Source organism: Barbus barbus, assembly GCF_936440315.1.
Source record: "Barbus barbus genome assembly, chromosome: 1".
Classification (NCBI taxonomy): Eukaryota; Metazoa; Chordata; class Actinopteri; order Cypriniformes; family Cyprinidae; genus Barbus; species Barbus barbus.
In genome coordinates this window covers 35326008-35343027 of record NC_136729.1, presented here as the reverse complement: position 1 = coordinate 35343027, position 17020 = coordinate 35326008, and the positions used below count along the sequence as shown (strand labels likewise).

The window sequence follows — 17020 nt, the reverse complement described above, 5'->3', positions numbered from 1 at the left end:
TCCCCTGCTCTCCCAGTTTAGTATGCATTTGTAGACATCTGTAAGTAAAATATCCGTAGATTTCCCAAAAATATAAATACTGTCTTTGTGCTGCTTTAAACATAATTTGTTATGTTTGTTTGAGTATAGTATATGTTCATACACTTTAAAAGTTAGATTTCAGCAAGACCGTAATAATTGTCTTGTTTTAAAAGTTGTGTAAAGCTTTAGTTCAAAATAAAATCACACCAGTACGTTTGGTTGAAAAGTTGTAACATACTGTACCTAAATATTGATGTTGTAGCATTATACACAGTAGTCAGCCAGTCAAATGAAGACTGTAGCTTATTGGCTCTATACTCATTGACTCAGTGGAGTTAGCATGCACGACCACCTGTTTATACAAACAGCGGAAGACAAAAGAATTGTTTGGGAAACCTGTTTGAAAAATCCATTAACGTTAACAGGTTAAATGCTGAGTGCGGTTCAAAATTTACGTGGCAAATTTGAAATAGCTATTTTACTTAACTTGAGAAATTGATCTGCAAATAATCAGCAAATTAAAAAATAACCTTCTCAACCTTAACTTTGCAGGTTCTAATACAGCAGCAGAAGAGCAGAGCTTTCTACCGGATTCAGGCGACAAGGATGATGATTGGTGCTGGGAACATCTTAAAGAAACACGCAGCAGATCAGGCCCGTAAAGTGGTCAGCAGTGGAGAACCTCGGGAGCAGGAGGATGACCCTCTTGTCACAAGAATAGATTTTGAACCTGCCCTCTACCAGTGCTTTGAGAACTGTGGGTCCTTAAAACTTACAGTGCAAAGGCATGGAGGAGATGCTGGGTGCACTGTTAAGGTGAGTTTAAAGTAAAACACTCATTAGTTTAGTCATTTTATGAGGGAATAGGCTACTCCTAAACTTATCGTCTGATCTTGTCTATTAAATTATGGAAATTATGGAACAGATTTTTGTCTGTTTATTTAATGGATCCAGGAAGATCTTTGATCTTTCTAAATGTTTATTCATGCACAACTCCAGGTGGATTACCGCACAGAAGATGGCACAGCCAATGCCGGTTCTGACTATGAATTTGCTGAGGGCACACTCATCTTCAAACCTGGCGAGAACATTAAAGAGATCACCGTCGGCATTATTGATGATGACATCTTTGAGGAAGATGAATACTTCTATGTGCGCCTGAACAATCCCCGTATAGTCGGGTGGGCTGATGGACATCCTATTACTATGGAGACTGGCGCACCTGCTCCTAGTGCAGCCCTTGGTGAGGCCCACACGGCGACCGTGACGATCTACGATGACGACCATGCAGGAATTTTCACATTCGAAAGCGAGTCGGTGCGAGTTAACGAAAGTATCGGCATCATGCAGGTTAAGGTCCTGAGGACATCAGGAGCACGTGGTCTGGTGGCTGTGCCGTACCATACAGTGGATGCGACTGCTCACGGAGGGGAAGACTATGAGGAAGTGTCTGGAAAACTGGAGTTCCAGAACGACGAGACAATGTAAGAGGTTTCTGTCAGCTAATGTGTGTGAGTTTGTGAGAATGTGTGTATCTGTGTGTTACTGCCTTTATTTAGTTCTTTCTGTCCAAAGATTGTCCCGCTTCAGTGAACCTTCACAGTAAAAATGCTTTTAGTCCCACAGTAAAGTTATTAGATTGTGTGTTTCTCAGGCATGTCAGACAGCTTATTTCACGGCTAAGGGAAGAGCTGCAAGAATTTAATTTGAAAGAACACGATGTCACAAAAATGTGCAAACATAGTGATTTTGTTCCTCTTAACATTTCAGTGACTTAATGTGAAGAACATTCCTTGTATTTCTTGCCATATGGAGAAAATTAATATGGTAGACATCCTTCCATAATTGGATCGTAAATTTTCTGCTGAGGTAAAGACGAGCATGTCAAGACAGATGTTATCTTTAGCATACGGATTGTATGTCTTTATCCTGTTTCACACATACTGCACATGAGTGACACCAATATTTAGGGTTTACAGCATTGTACAGTGAACCCGCTGTTGCAGTTATATTCATGCGCAGAAGACACGGTGTGTACTGTATGAAAAAGGCCTTTGGTAATGAATACTTGTACAGATGCACTACAGTGCATGAAGTATAAGATTGAACTTTTTTGTAGTATGTTGGGGATATATAAAGTGGGTTTGGGAGTTTGATATGCCTCAGGCTTATGAGGTGTATACTGTATAAAATAGTGGGTAAAAGGGGAAATTAAAGTGCTTAGGTAATGGTTTTGAAAGTTTGCAGCTAACAAATTGGTTATGCTATGTCCTTGTAAAGTGACCTTTTTCTGTGGGTCCATTTAACCTCAAGGTAATGCTGGTAAATGGCTTCACGCTGTGTATGATATTGAGAAAGCTTGGGATAATGTGTAATACAGTTTTAACTGTGTCTAACGTTTTTGTCATTCAAGCCACAGGTAACTGCAGTAGTTGCCGGCTGAAGCTAATACAATGTTGATTTCAGTTATGAGTATAAGGTGGTTTATTCTTGGTCTCTGGACTCAAAAACTGTGATAGTCCCTCGGTCCCAGAAGCAAAAGTAAAAAGCAAAAGTCACATACATTTATGTTTGGGGGAACAAATTTAAATATTTATGAATCAAGCATTGAAAATAAATATGGGGGTTGTGGTTATAGTTGTGGTTTGAATTCAGAGAGATCAGCCGTGAGGAGAGAACAAAGTGAATGGCTTGTATAATTTTTGTTCCAGTTGGTCTCTGTTGATTTACTATCCAATAATGCTTCACAACAGGGGCACACAGCAAGCAGGCCTACAAAAAATGAAACAGAAAACACTGCCAAAAAATTAAATACATACATACAGACACACACAGAGCAGACTCACACTTACACATCATGGGGTCTGTGATGGACAGAGGAGGGCTGGAGATAATCAGCAATATTCTGTATGTCAGTGGTGAAACAAGCCCCTCTCGCTGTATCTCTGCTTCCCTGGCACCTGTCTCACACTATCTCTCCCTTCTTTCAGTCCACAGTCCTCACTCGCTCTTCTCCTTTTCAATTCACCTCACACTTACTCTTGTTCCTGCTGGAAAAACCAGGTCATACTAGCTTAACCCTCATAAAAGTAATGGTACTGATTTTAAAAATAACCTCTTATTTTACCTTTAAATTTTAATGTTCATCTGACCTATCAAAGCCCAGCAGATAAACAAAATATGCAGTGTTTTTTTTTCTACCTGAGCAAAAACACATAATAGAAGAATTCAATAAAAGAAATTAAAAGAGCCAACTGATAGGGACGTATTGCTGTGGTATGTACATCATTCAGAGAATCTGAGAATATTAACATTAATTGAATTATGGAATGCTCATAACATTTACATTTAGTCATTTGGCAGATGCTTTTATCCAAAGCGACTTACAATTGGGGAATACAAAAAGCGATTAATCTCGAAGAGGCAATCAGACAGAGGAAGTGCTTGAAACACCAAGTCTCAGTCATTGTTCAAATAAGTACAAGCTAGTAAGAGAGGGAGAGAAAGATAGAGGGAAAGAGTGAGTTTTTTTTTTTTTTGAGTTTAGGATGAAGTCAAGTACTGCCGAAAGAGATGAGTTTTCAGTTGTTGCTTGAAGATTGACAGAGATCCGGCATTCCGGATCGGGGTGGGAAGATTATTCCACCAGCCAGGAATGTTGAACGAGAATGTTCTGGAGAGTGATTTTGAGACTCTCTGTGATGGTACCACAAGGCGTCGCTCACTAGCAGATCTCAGACTTCTGGAGGGGATGTAGGTTCGTAATGGTGAGTGGAAGTAGGAGGGTGCTGAGCCTGTGGTAGTTCTGTATGCAAGCATCAGTGTCTTGAACTTGATGCGAGCTGCCACTGGTAGCCAGTGCAAGGAGATGAAGAGAGGTGTAACTCTTTTGGGCTCGTTGAAGATCAGTCGTGCCGCTGCATTCTGAATCATTTGTAGAGGTTTGATTGTGTTTGATGGCAGACCAGTCAGAAGAGCATTGCAGTAGTCCAGTCTAGAAACGACAAGGGCCTGGACAAGAAGTTGTGCAGCATGCTTTGTCAGAAAGGGCCTGATCTTTCTGATGTTGTGTAGTGCAAACCTGCAGGATCGAGCAGTCTTTGCAATGTGCTCTTTGAAGGTCAGCTGGTCATCAAAGATTACACCAAGATTTCTGACCGAAGTTGATGGAGTAATCATTGATGAGCCTAACTGAATCGTAAAGTCATGCTGTAGAGTCGGAGTGGCAGGGAAGATGAGAAGTTCCGTCTTTGCCAGGTTGAGCTGTAGGTGATGTTCTTTCATCCATGCCGAGATGTCCGCCAGGCAGCCTGAGATCCGTGCAGCTACCGTTGGGTCATCTGGCTGAAAAGAGAGATAGAGCTGCATGTCATCGGCGTAGCAGTGATAGGAGAAGCCATGTGCATGTATGATGGGACCCAGCGATGTAGTGTATGTGGAGAAGAGGAGGGGTCCAAGAACCGATCCCTGAGGAACTCCAGTGACCAGTTGATGTGGTTTGGATACCTCCCCTCCCCAGGCCACCCTGAAAGATCTACCGGTGTGATAGGATTCAAACCAGCGAAGTGGAATCCCAGTGATGCCCAGTGATGAGAGGGTAGACAGGAGAATCTGATGACTGACAGTGTCAAAAGCATGAATGATGTGGGGAAGATGCCTGTGAGGAGAGATGTGTTGATAATGTGTGTGAGTGCCGGTAAGAGTGTGGGAGAGATTGTTTGGAGAAGGTGTGAGGGGATTGGGTCGAGAGGACATGTTGTAGGATAGCTGGAGAGGAGAAGTTTGGATACTTCTGCCTCGGTGAGGGGACAGAAGGAGAAGATGGGAGTTAGAGCAGTGGATGAGGTTGATTGGAGGTCCTGTGGAGTTGAGAACTGCTTACTGATTGTTCTAGTTTTGTCATAAAGTAAATAATGTAATATTTCTAAGGTCATCAAGTTTACAATCAGATGTTATATTCATATTGAGATGTCTCATATTACAGTAAGATGATAAAGGGATAGAGTACCCAAAATATTATTTATTTGAGAAAATTTGATTTTTGTCCCTCCATTGAAAATCCATTCACCCAAAATTTGGTCTACCAGACTTAACCAGCTATTAATCCAGTAGGGTTTCACTCTCTCCCCTTGTCCATTCTCATTCTTTCCCCCTTTTGTTCCTTATTTCTTCAAATTTTTGTGAAAAAATGGCTTTTTGGAAGCATATTTTAATACTAAATACTAATGTCTTTTGTACTGTTACTCAATCGAAATATCTTCCGTTTACTCCCCTTTCTCAGTTCTGCCTTTCATCTATCATCCCTCACTTAATCAATCTCTTCATGCATTGTATATTGCTCCACTCCAGCCTAATATAAAATATAAATATGTGTAAGTGTCTGAGAGAGAGAGGTTTAGTTAAGTTAATATTCATATAGCCCCAGTGAAACTCTGCGGCGCCCTGAGTTTGACACAGACATAGAAACCAGTGGACGAGTGTAGAGAAAGTGACACGTGACATACGCCCAAGTATGGTGACCCATACTCAGAATTCGTGCTCTGCATTTAACCCACCCAAAGTGCACACACAGCAATGAACAGACACCCGGAGCAGTGGGCAGCCATTTATGCTGCTGCGCCCGGGGAGCAGTTGGGGGTTCGGTGCCTTGCTCAAGGGCACCTCAGTCAGGGTATTGAGGGTATACATTCACTCCCCCCACCTACAATTCCTGCTGGCCCAAGACACGAACCCGCAACCTTTGGATTACGAGTCCAACTCTCTAACCATTAGGCCACGACTTCCCATTAGGTGGTAACACATAATAATTGAAATACAGAGAGGGGTCAGCACTGAGCACTGAAGACATGGTGTGTGTCTGAATATGTCTTTGCCTGTTACCTTCATGCTTTGGTTTACTGAGTGCTGTGCCTTGATGTCATTTTGTCGTTTCACACTGATTTATTGCTCATATTTCATGAAGAATTTATGAAGCGCACTCATATATTTGCGCTCACATATGAACTGTCTCGCCATCTCTTTGTATTCCTGTCATTTAACGCTTAATCTGTCTTTTTAATAAGATTTTATTTTGCTGTGATTGCATACATTCCATATTGTGTGTACAAAATTTAATTCTGTCCTTAAAAATCTCAGTTTAAAATTTTGGGTTTTCTTTGCTGACTTTTTCTAACTAATTCAACCCCTCTGTTTTCCTTGTCATACCAAATGTTATTTCTTGCTTCTCTCTTGTGATGTGGGGTTCTGCATTCCCTTTCCCTAGGGTAACCCAGAATCTACTGTGAGTACTAGATATGTGTTCCACGTGGACCACAGCGTGAAATCTCTGTCAGTGAGTGCACACACATACTCTGTCTTTGAATATGTGTGTGCAAAGTAAAAGTAGATCAATCACCCATGAGCAGTGTCTGGATTCCTCCTGTATCAGGCTCAAAAACCTGCTCACCATTTGCACTTTCTCCCAATACTGTAAACTACAGGAACTCAGAACACAAAAAGCAGATTGGATATACTCTAAGAGACAACACGATGAAATGTATTTTAAAGGGATAGTGCACATAGAAATGGAAATGATGTCATATTTACTCAGTGACATGTTGGCTTTCCAGAACACAAAAGGAGATGTTTGGTAGAATGTTCACACTGTGTTTTACACACAATTGTAATTGAAATGGTGCAATGTTGACCAGGGCTTGTCAAGCTCTAAGCACCATTCAAGTCCATTTGACTTGTGCACTATATTCCAAGTAGTTTAAAGTCATATGGTAGCTTTGTGTGTGGAAAATAACAATTTAACTTTTATTTGACATTCATCTCAAATCACATTTGTGTGATTTTAATATGCGTAGTTTGAAACAATCAGTTATGAGACACATTCCGAATCACTGATATCAAATTTAGCTTGACTTGTTCTTAACATAAATTTAACATCCTTAAATTTTGGTTTGTTGATGCCAAGCTTATAGCATGAAGTCAGAAGACTTTTTAGCTGAACCTTATCCTTTTAAATCTCAGATTTCATGTGAAGAGTAACCCTGTGCAGTTTTCAACATCTACTCTCAGATTTCTTTGTAGTTTCTTTTATTATTTGCTCTGTTCCTCCTGTGATGTTTCAGAGAACTCTGGCTTTTACATGGATGTGGCCTTGGGCTTGCCAGTGCAACCTCTGATCGTACCTTTTGGTAAATATAACAGGGAAAGACAGAAGAGAAAAACAATCCCAACTCACTCTCAATGTCTGTCTCTCAGTGTCAGGTCATGTATCTCTTGAGCTCTGAGTCTGTCTGTGTGTATGTGTGTAAAGGAGAGAATAGCATCACATGTGTTTGTAATTTGACTGCTTTATGGCAAGTCATCATAGAAAATTGTTAAAAACAAAACATTGACACATAGACTCATAGATGCATACTTGTTGCCAAAAAAATAATGAAAATGTAGTATATAGGGAATTATACAGCAGCTGTATAATTGTTAACATGGCTCTCAGTATGTGTGTGTGTGTGTGTGTGTGTGTGTGTGTGGATGATAATTTTGTGGGATCTCTAACTTTTACGCTGCGATAGAGCCTTATCATCAGCGTGCCTGCCATGTCACTAATTTTACCAGGCGTGTACCCTGCCCTAACATCATTCTACCACCGGCTATCTACATGTAAAACCGCATTACTGAAAAATACAGAGGTCTGCTGTATTTCCTCCAGTTGTGCTCTGAAGATAGTTGGGATTTAGATGCATGAGCTGTAATTGACATAACTTAACTGTAATTGAAAATTGTGTTTGTAATTTAGCAACATTGCAGAGGACTGCATAGCATAATAATGTGTGAGCATGAGTGTGTGTACGATTGATATAGTCAGAGAAACAGCAAAATGGTTTGACTTATGGAAAAACCTGTCATAATTCCTCTTCACTTCAAGGTGCAATGTAAGATAAGCTGTGTTTTGCAGATAGAGCTGCATTGTCCTTTACAGTTATGGTCATGCATCTATAATCTTTAAAGGGGAGAAAAGAATAAAGAAAAAAAATTACGGAAGATAACTCTTCTTTTAGTTGAATTTTTCTATCTTGAATTAATTATTTCTTTTTAAATTTGTTAAAAAAAAAATCTGTGACAGGTTGATTTACAAGTTTTTTTGCAACTACTTTGTCTCTATGTCGGCAGTTGACTGTTTGTGCCATGCAAAATTGCTTTAAATAGTAAACAAACAAGACTAAAATAGCCCCAAGCTAAGCTTTATCTTGATGATTGTCTGTCATTAAAATTCATATAAAATTCACTATTGTGTTTTGTATTTTAAATTAAGTCCATGAGCGTTCAAATGCTAAGTTTGGCTTTATACGTTGATAACTCGGATTGTGTTTGGAATAGCAATGGGACGAAACTTGATCAGGTTTTGTCAAATACACTGCTGACTACATTTAACTTTAAGCATCTGCATGTCAGATATTGTAATCTACTCATTTGTTCTGGGCCATTTCACGGGAATCCCCCAAGCATGCCAGGGCCCTGGCGACTGGCTAAATCACCTATAGCCAGCCCAGCCTGCATGCATCCACATACAGTACGCTCTTCGCACACACGCGCAGACACACACACACACACACAAACACACACTCACAGACACACTATGAAGCCCTGTAACTACAGGGCAGATGTCCAGGCAGAGGGAGACTGCAGGCCTGTTATCCCAGCCATGATTAGAGCCTTCACAGCAGCCTCATTGCTCTCTTAGACCCTTGGAGCCTCTGCTGAGGGCCAAGGCCTTCTCCCCAACTCAGCATCACTTATTATGTATTACACCAGCACACATGCCAGTAAAGTCCTCGCTGCATTAAGTTTATGAGTAAAGCTGGCATACAATACACTAAAACTTTGATTGGGCTGTATTAAAATGCATATAAATTAAAGTGCATACTGATTTGATCCATTGTGTACTTTTAAGTGATGGAAACAAGACGACCACGGCCCGTTGCCATAGCAGTGTTTCCTGTGCCAATTTGTTAAAGTAAATGCAAAAACTAATTTGGTTTATGTTGAGATGGAAACACAGAAAATACATTTAGATATATAGGTCAATAATGGTGAGAGTACTTGGAATATGAAAAGAAATGGTGCCAGTTTGAAAGAGCTCCTTCTTTTTCTGACTCTATCTTTCATCCCTGTTTAGTCTAAATTTAAGTTAACACAAAGACATGTTTTTAAAATTGATCATGAAAGTGAAATGAAACGATGAAAGTCTATTGTTTTTTAAAGAAATGAATCATTTTATTCAGGGACATCATTTTATTTAAGGACAGATTTAATTGATCAGAAGTGACTTTTATAATGTTAAAAACTATTTATTTCACATAAATGCTGAACTTTTCATTCATCAAAAATATTTGAAAAAATGTAGCTTGGTTTCCACAAAAATATTAAGAAGCTCATTTGTGACCCTGGACTATAAAACCAGTCTTAAGTCGCTGGGGTATATTTGTAGCAATAGCCAAAAATACATTGTGTGGGTCAAAATTATAGATTATAACCAAAAATCATTAGGATATTAAGTAAAGATCATGTTCCATGAAGATATTTTGTAAATTTCTTACCGTAAATATATTAAAACTTTTTTTATTAATTTTTTATTAGTAATATGCATTGCTAAGGACTTCATTTGGACAACTTTAAAGGTGATTAACCCCAAGCTCTGTCAGTATCTTCTTTTCTTCCTTCCCTTTATTTCTTTCTGCTTTCTTTTTTTGTGTTCTCTGTCTGCTCATTCACACACTGATAATCGATCGACATTCTTGTACTTCGAGATAAAACACTGAAGCAAATGCTTAATTATTAGGGGAGTGTTTAATTGCATGCTTAAAACAAGGCTTTTAAGATGCAGCCACTAAGGTGACATTATTCTAGCCTCCAAAAATGCTGAACGTTAATGTTCCTTCCCCACCACTGCTCTCATCTAACACCTTGTTTGGGGTATGTAATGACCTCTTTTGTATTGTGGATTTTTGAAGTCTCATCTCTCCCTTGAGAGTCTCATCCTGAGCGTTTATTATCTCTAATCTGGACCCTTGTTAGCTGGATTCATGTTGTGAGTATGGTTTGGGATTAGTCTCATTACTCAGTTTGCTTTGTTTTCCATTTTCATATGGGCTTTTGATTATGAAACCTGCGCTCTGTTTAACTTTGCTATGTTTGAGTTTAGAAGATGCCCTACCCTAGCTTAGTTTTTCCCCCTTTTCTGTTTGTCATCTAAATCCTCCACTCCAAAATTGGAAGTCGTTTAATTAGCACTGCAAAGACAACAAGTCGTTGAGGCGTTCCCTGACGATTAACTTGAAGTGACAGTGCGTGCTTGTGTGTGCTGTTCTATGTTTAAGGGAGATGTCAGACCGAACAAGACACGGAAGAGGTGCAACAATGAGAGAGAACACCTAGTGAGATAACACAATGGGAAAGAAAATAAAACACTGTCTGCTGGATTGAAGAGGTATTTATCAGTATGCTAAGTACCAGTCAAACTGTTTAAAGAAGAGATGCTGAGAGAATGTTTTTAGGACAATTATAGGCTAATTGTAATGCAGAGATATAGCCTGAAAGACAATAGACTGAAAAAACAAAGAATACATTCTGAATACAATCCCATTGTCATAATAGCCATGGCCATAGGCAGGGAAAGACCCGGGATGGATGGCTCAAATCAATGGTATTTACTTTAATATCTTGCCAAGATGGACATTTTGACACACATGCAGCCACATTAGCGCATAGTCTGTTGGTCAGCTATGTAGATCGAACTGAGTCGGTACAAGTGTCTGGCTAGTTTTTAGTACTTAACTGTATTACAAAAGTAATGTAACAATAGCAATAGTAATGTCTTCTTACACTATTGCTTCCAATGTAGTATTAAAAACTAGCCAGACACATTGCACCATGTTTGACATCACACAACATCAAATGCCATTGGTTGATGCGTGTCTTGTAACCAAACACAACAGTGTAAGAAAAAGTGAAGAGGACTTTGAAGATCTTGATGAAGAAGTTTATTGCAGCCTAGCAGTGACAAAGTACATGTAGTACCTTGGGTTCAATGGAGTCGGAATGAACCCAGAACATCATAAGTTCAAACCTTTTATACATTTCCAGTTTACTACCCTACATGTAAATGAAGTTGCTCATGTTGTAACAGCTGTAGTCTGTATGTTAATTAAGTTCTGACACCCCTTTGTCTGAGGTGGTTCTCAGTGTCCCACACCCGCTCCCATTCTACAATTGGTGGCCATTTCCTCAGGATGTGATCATCCCAAATGGTCTACACAGCTGCCGACCTCCCTATAATAATTAAGCCATTTTGGGAAATGAGCATGATCAAACATATGGAGTGGAAGCTGGGTTGAGGCAGACTATAGATTCTCACAGTCCCCTCTTTGATGCTCTTGGCCCAAAAGAAGCATCACATCCACTCCCTTACACAGATTACACCTCCCTTCCTGGGTATAGGTGCCCAGTGGCGGTGAAGCCCTGTCTTAGTTTGTCCCCCTCTGGCCAAAGGAAAATCTTACCCGTCATTGGGTCATCACCTCATGCACACTGGTTATCGCTCCATCCAATCAGGCAAAATTTATCATAGAGACTTTTCTCAAATTTGGCAAAATTACATACAACATTTTTGGGGGTTTGGGAGAGGAGCACTTGATAACCACAACAGCAAAAGGAATTTTCTAAATGTACTAAACATTATGACAGTACAAACATAGCCAAAAGTCAAAGGAGCAAAAGATCTCTCCTTGTTTCTCTTTTCCATTTTTTTATTCTTTTCACTTTGAAAAAGTCCTTCTAGAAGAAGCAGTCATTGCTGTTGTTGCAGTTTGTGAAGTTCCATCAGGCCCATCCATCCCATGGTGGGTCTCAGGGTTTCTAATCTTTTTGGCTTGGAGTTCTGAATCTTGTAGGTCTGGAAATCTCTGGATTTCTGGTTCTGATGATCACTCTGTTCTTTAAGAAGTCTTTTTCTTGTGGAAGTCCCCTGGCTCCACTAGTTCTGCTGGCCTTCTTGTCCTTCAGATGACCGAATCATCATTCTCCTGAAGGTTACACCTTTCAAGCAAACATCTCAATGCTTATACCTGAAACAAGATCAAAAATAAGTGGTTGACCCCCTTTCCCCCACAAGACTCTTTTCACATTTAAAACATAATTGTTACAGAAATTTAATCACAGAATGCAATTAAATAATTTCTCATACATTATATTTCAATATCAATGCCATTAACACATTTCTTATAAATTATAAAGAATCACCAATATCAATGCCATTAACACATTTCTTATAAATTATAAAGAATCACCGCCTTTTAGATAGTAAACATATTTTTCTAAAATATAATGCTATCATAAAACCATTTCTCCAGTTCACATCAGCATCTGCTTGTGACTGAACTACAGTCATGTTGTTCATGCAGTGCTGTGTCTGGTAAGGTGTGAATGGCTTCTTCCTTATTTCCTTTCAACAGTGCCAACTGAGTGAACGTCAGGAAAGCAGCCGGACCTGATGGGATAACTGAGGTCCTGCGCCAGTTTGTTCACTTCCATCTTTAATGAGTCCCTTGCTACCTCCGTGGTTCCCACCGCATTTAAAAAATCTGTCATTATCCCTGTGCCAAAGAACAATAAACCCTTTTGCCTGAATGACTATCGCCCAATTGCCCTCACATCTATAGTCATGAAGGTTTTTGAGAGACTTGTAAAGAGCCACATGTGCTCCTCCATACCTGATACTTTGGACCCCCTTCAGTTTGCCTATCGCCCAAACAGATCTATGGACGATGCCATCTCTCACATCCTCCACTCTTCCCTCACACACTTGGACAGCAACAATGGGAATTATGTAAGGCTGCTATTCATTGACTATAGCTCAGCTTTCAACACTATAGTCCCCATCAAGCTGCTCTACTCTCTCTACACGCATGATTGCGAGTCCTCTCACAGCTCCACATCTATCATCAAATTCGCTGATGATACTGTGGTTCTGGGTCTCATCTCCAACAACGATGAGACCGCATACTTGGACGAGGTAGAGAGACTCACATCATGGTGCCAGGACAACTGTCTCTCTCTGAATGTGAGCAAAATAAAGAGCTGATCATGGACTTTAGGAAGAGACAGCAGCAGCCCTACACTCCTCTTATGATCAGTGGGACCCCTGTGGAGAGAGTGAGTAGCTTCAAGTACCTCGGTGTAAACATCTCCGAGAACCTGACTTGGACTACACACATCCAAACACAGGTTAAGAAAGCCAGGCAAAGACTGTACCATCTGCGACAGCTGAGGAAATTCAGGGTCTCACCAGCAATCCTGAAAACGTTCTATTCAGGGACCATAGAAAGTGTATTGACTCAGTGCATCTCAGTGCGGTATGGAAACAGCTCAAATCAGGACTGCAAAGCACTACAGAGAGTTGTGCGCTTAGCTGAGCACATCTCAGGGTCTGCTCTCCCCTCTCTGCAGGACATCTACCTCAAACGCTGCAAAAGTAGAGCTGTTAAAATCAACAAGGACTCAAATCACCCTGGTAACCATCTATTCACTTTGCTTCCATCTGGTAAGCGCTTCCGTAGCCTGATGGCAAAAACTGAGAGACTTAGGAGCTTCTTCCCCCAGGCCATCAGGCTCCTAAACTCTAACTCCGTGTCATAACATCACTTGACTCCATGTAAATATCACACAAATATCAATAAGCTATTCAGAATTTTTTTCTACCTCATATTGCAGCTATTTAAATACCCTGTACAACTTTTTGCACATTCTTTTTGCACAATCCTCTTATTACTAAGTCATACTGACCTGCACATTTATATTTATATATTCTTTTAATCTTTTTTATTTTATTATTTTATTTTTTCTACTTTTCTTTTTCTTAATATTTGTATACTTTATAATTGCACTGTCTTTGGAGCGGACCTGACCTACATTTCACTGCTGGTTATACTCTGTATAATTGTGTATGTGACAAATAAAAATCTTGAATCTTGAGTTTCTAAACTGCATATCTTCTTAAACAAATCACGGTAGCCCATCCTTCCACAAGCAAAACAAAACACTTCCTGATCTTTCCTACTTTTCTCCAAACAATGCCTTGCTATGTCACCATCCTTTCCACATGCATAACAGAGTAACACCTTCTGAATTTACTCTTTCAAATCTCCAAATATATTGTGGAGTGGAAGTTGGGTCGAGGCAGACTATAGATTCTTACAACAGGTTAAGCTTGAATATACAGAAGTACGAACAAGATTTAAGGTTTAGACTTTGGTGTAAGATGAAACAGAAAGAAAAAAACAGCTGCTAATGCCAAATGTTGGCTCCATGAATTGGTGTGTTTCTAGGAGATGTGCTAACAGACTGGTAGCAGCTGGCATGTCAGACCTCAGCCAATCGCACAGTCACCTTCAACTTCTAAAAAGTGCCAGCGGTCCTCTGTGGCTCATGGGTGGGTAATGAGCTTTAACATTCAAAGCAAGCTAAATAGGTAATGATGACATGAAAGAAGAGGAGAAAGACTGATGTGAGGATGTTAAAACATACATGAGAGGAAAGAAAAAGAACCAGGAGATGATAGATGGGAAATGAGGGGGTGAAAAACTAATTTTTCACAAAAAGATAGAAAGTCTAGTGAAAAAGAGGAAGGGGGGCTGATGAACTGATATTGAGGCCAGTTCATCTCTTTCTCTTTGTTTCTCTTGCTGTGGGTTTGAAATAAGCAAGATTTTTCAATTTCCACATTGCATAGACTGAGATAATGAAAGAGTCAGACTGTCTGTCCCTGTGTTTGTGTTTGTGAGAGAGAAACAGTTGAAGATGTGATTATATGGTTATCAAACCTGTTAGAGCTTTCACAGGTTTGACTTGACAGGATGATCTAAGAAAACAAGTGAGAAGGAGAGAACAAGAGATAATTTCAGCTGATACATAGGAAAATATATGCCACTTCTCAATCTCTCTATAACACATTCAGACAGGATTAGTTTTTTAATTATATTAGAATGATAGTTTTTTAACATATCACATCTATGATTCAGGTAGCAATTCAGATGTGATTGGGATGTAGTTTTTAGGATGTAATTGTAACATTATGTAAATAATTAAAGGTGGTGATCATACCTGATTTAGTTTATGTTCTAATCAGATGTTTCCTATTGTTTTAATTCTCTTTTAATATCACATGGTATTTCAGCAGTTCTTGAACTTATTTTACACAGAGAGCTGGCACAAGGGTCTAAATTTAAAGTGAAAGTGCACCAGACGATGTAACAATAAATGTAGCTTTAGTTATGTTATTGTAACATATATGTTATATGTGCAGTAGCAGTATTTCTTACATGCTCACAGCAGCATGCTGTGGATGTATTGGCAGTAGCACGTCTCGGTACTAATAGTATTGAGGGGCAGTCGTGGCCTAATGGATAGAGAGTAGGACTTGTAACCAGAAGGTCGTGGGTTCGAGTCTCAGGTCCGGCAGGGATTGTAGGTGACCAACACTCTCTTCACCCTCAATTACTCAATACCACATCAATCCTTGAGCAAGGCTCCCTGGGTGCCACAGCATTGGCTGCCCACTGCTCCGGGTGTATGTTCACTACTGTGTGTACACTTGGATGGGTTAAATGCAGAGCACAAATTCCGAGTATGGGTCACCATACTTGGCCACACACCCCTTCCCCTTCCTAGTAGTAAAATTAACTCTCAGACGTGTCCTTTATTGTCCCACAAAATCACAGATTCTGTCCTGCAATAAGCAATAACTGAGCAGTACGGTTACCATACTGAAGACTGAACATCTTTCCAAGTAATTCCGATGTTTTCCTCCATATTAGTCCTAAACATTAGTGGGACAGCCCATAGCTGCAGTTTCATAAACTGAAGTGAGTCTAAAGTATAAGGATTTGACCTCTGCTCACTGCAGGGTTAGTGTAGGTGAAATTTGAAAAGACTGAAAACTTTAATTGTTTGAACTGTTACCAATGTATAAGCGCCCAACCCCAGGTTGCTCGAGAGGAACTGGCCCTGTAAAAAGTGTACAGTATGTTAGCATCATTAGTAAATTGCAGTATTTTAGTGACTATTACAATTTTCTCTAAGTGTTATCATTCCACCAGCTAATTATAAAACTATTTATAATTCTTTGTTTGGAAATGGATGAGACTGTGTGGGTGATTCATTGTAGTAGTTTGTCTAACAATCCAGTTTACTCCACACCCTCTATTAAATCATCTGTTAATCGTCATCAGTATATCTACTCTCTTCACCTGTGCTGTTGCTGTTTTCATCCTCCACTATGTTGTATAATCATCCAGACAAATACAAGTGATCTTGACAAAGCGATCTGCAGAAGAGGAATGGAGAAAACCAGGGTGTGAGGGCAAATGTTGAAAGTAGCTGACCTGGGTCAGTACAGTACTTTATATACTGTAATTCTCTCTGTTCGATCTGCTGCCAGAAACAATATGTTCCTGTCCATGATCCCTGTCAGCTGCATGCCTAATTCCAGGAGACCTAGCCACCCTTGCCAAAGGGCTGTACAATCTCATATATCCTTTTTGAGACACTTCTAGAAGCAGCACTTGAAAATTTAGTAAAAGTTGAGAATATTTGGACTGGTTTGAGCTGGGGCCTTAAACCGGTAAAAAAAAAAAAAAGATCTTCTCATCCTTTTTAAAAACTCAGATCTGAGAACTTCATGATTTACTTTGAAGATGTGCCCACTTTCTGCAGCTGATTCCAGGAAAAAACCTACAGCCTCTAAAATGTCTGCTAATCTTTTTCCGTACCTTCTTCCGTACCTTTTCTTCGTTGTAAACATATTGTAGACCACATTGCATCAGCTTCTCAATCATTCTGCTTCACGCTTTATAACATCTGGAAAATTAGGCCTTTATTCCACTTTATTCCAGAGTTCAGACTCTAGAAACGTTGTGGTCAGACTGGTTCTCTTCACTCTTAGCTCTTTGCCACA

General features: G+C 39.8%; 1 protein-coding gene across 1 annotated transcript in view; it reads left to right on the top strand.

Annotated features, from left to right (window-relative positions):
* The window catches only part of LOC306871438 (sodium/calcium exchanger 1-like), a 63706-nt gene that overhangs the window by 27452 nt on the left and 19234 nt on the right, over positions 1-17020 (top strand). The window contains exons 4-5 of the mRNA XM_079419377.1: positions 574-837; positions 1021-1505. Coding sequence (XP_079275503.1) covers positions 574-837; positions 1021-1505 — 749 coding nt within the window. The remainder of the gene's footprint in view (positions 1-573; positions 838-1020; positions 1506-17020) is intronic.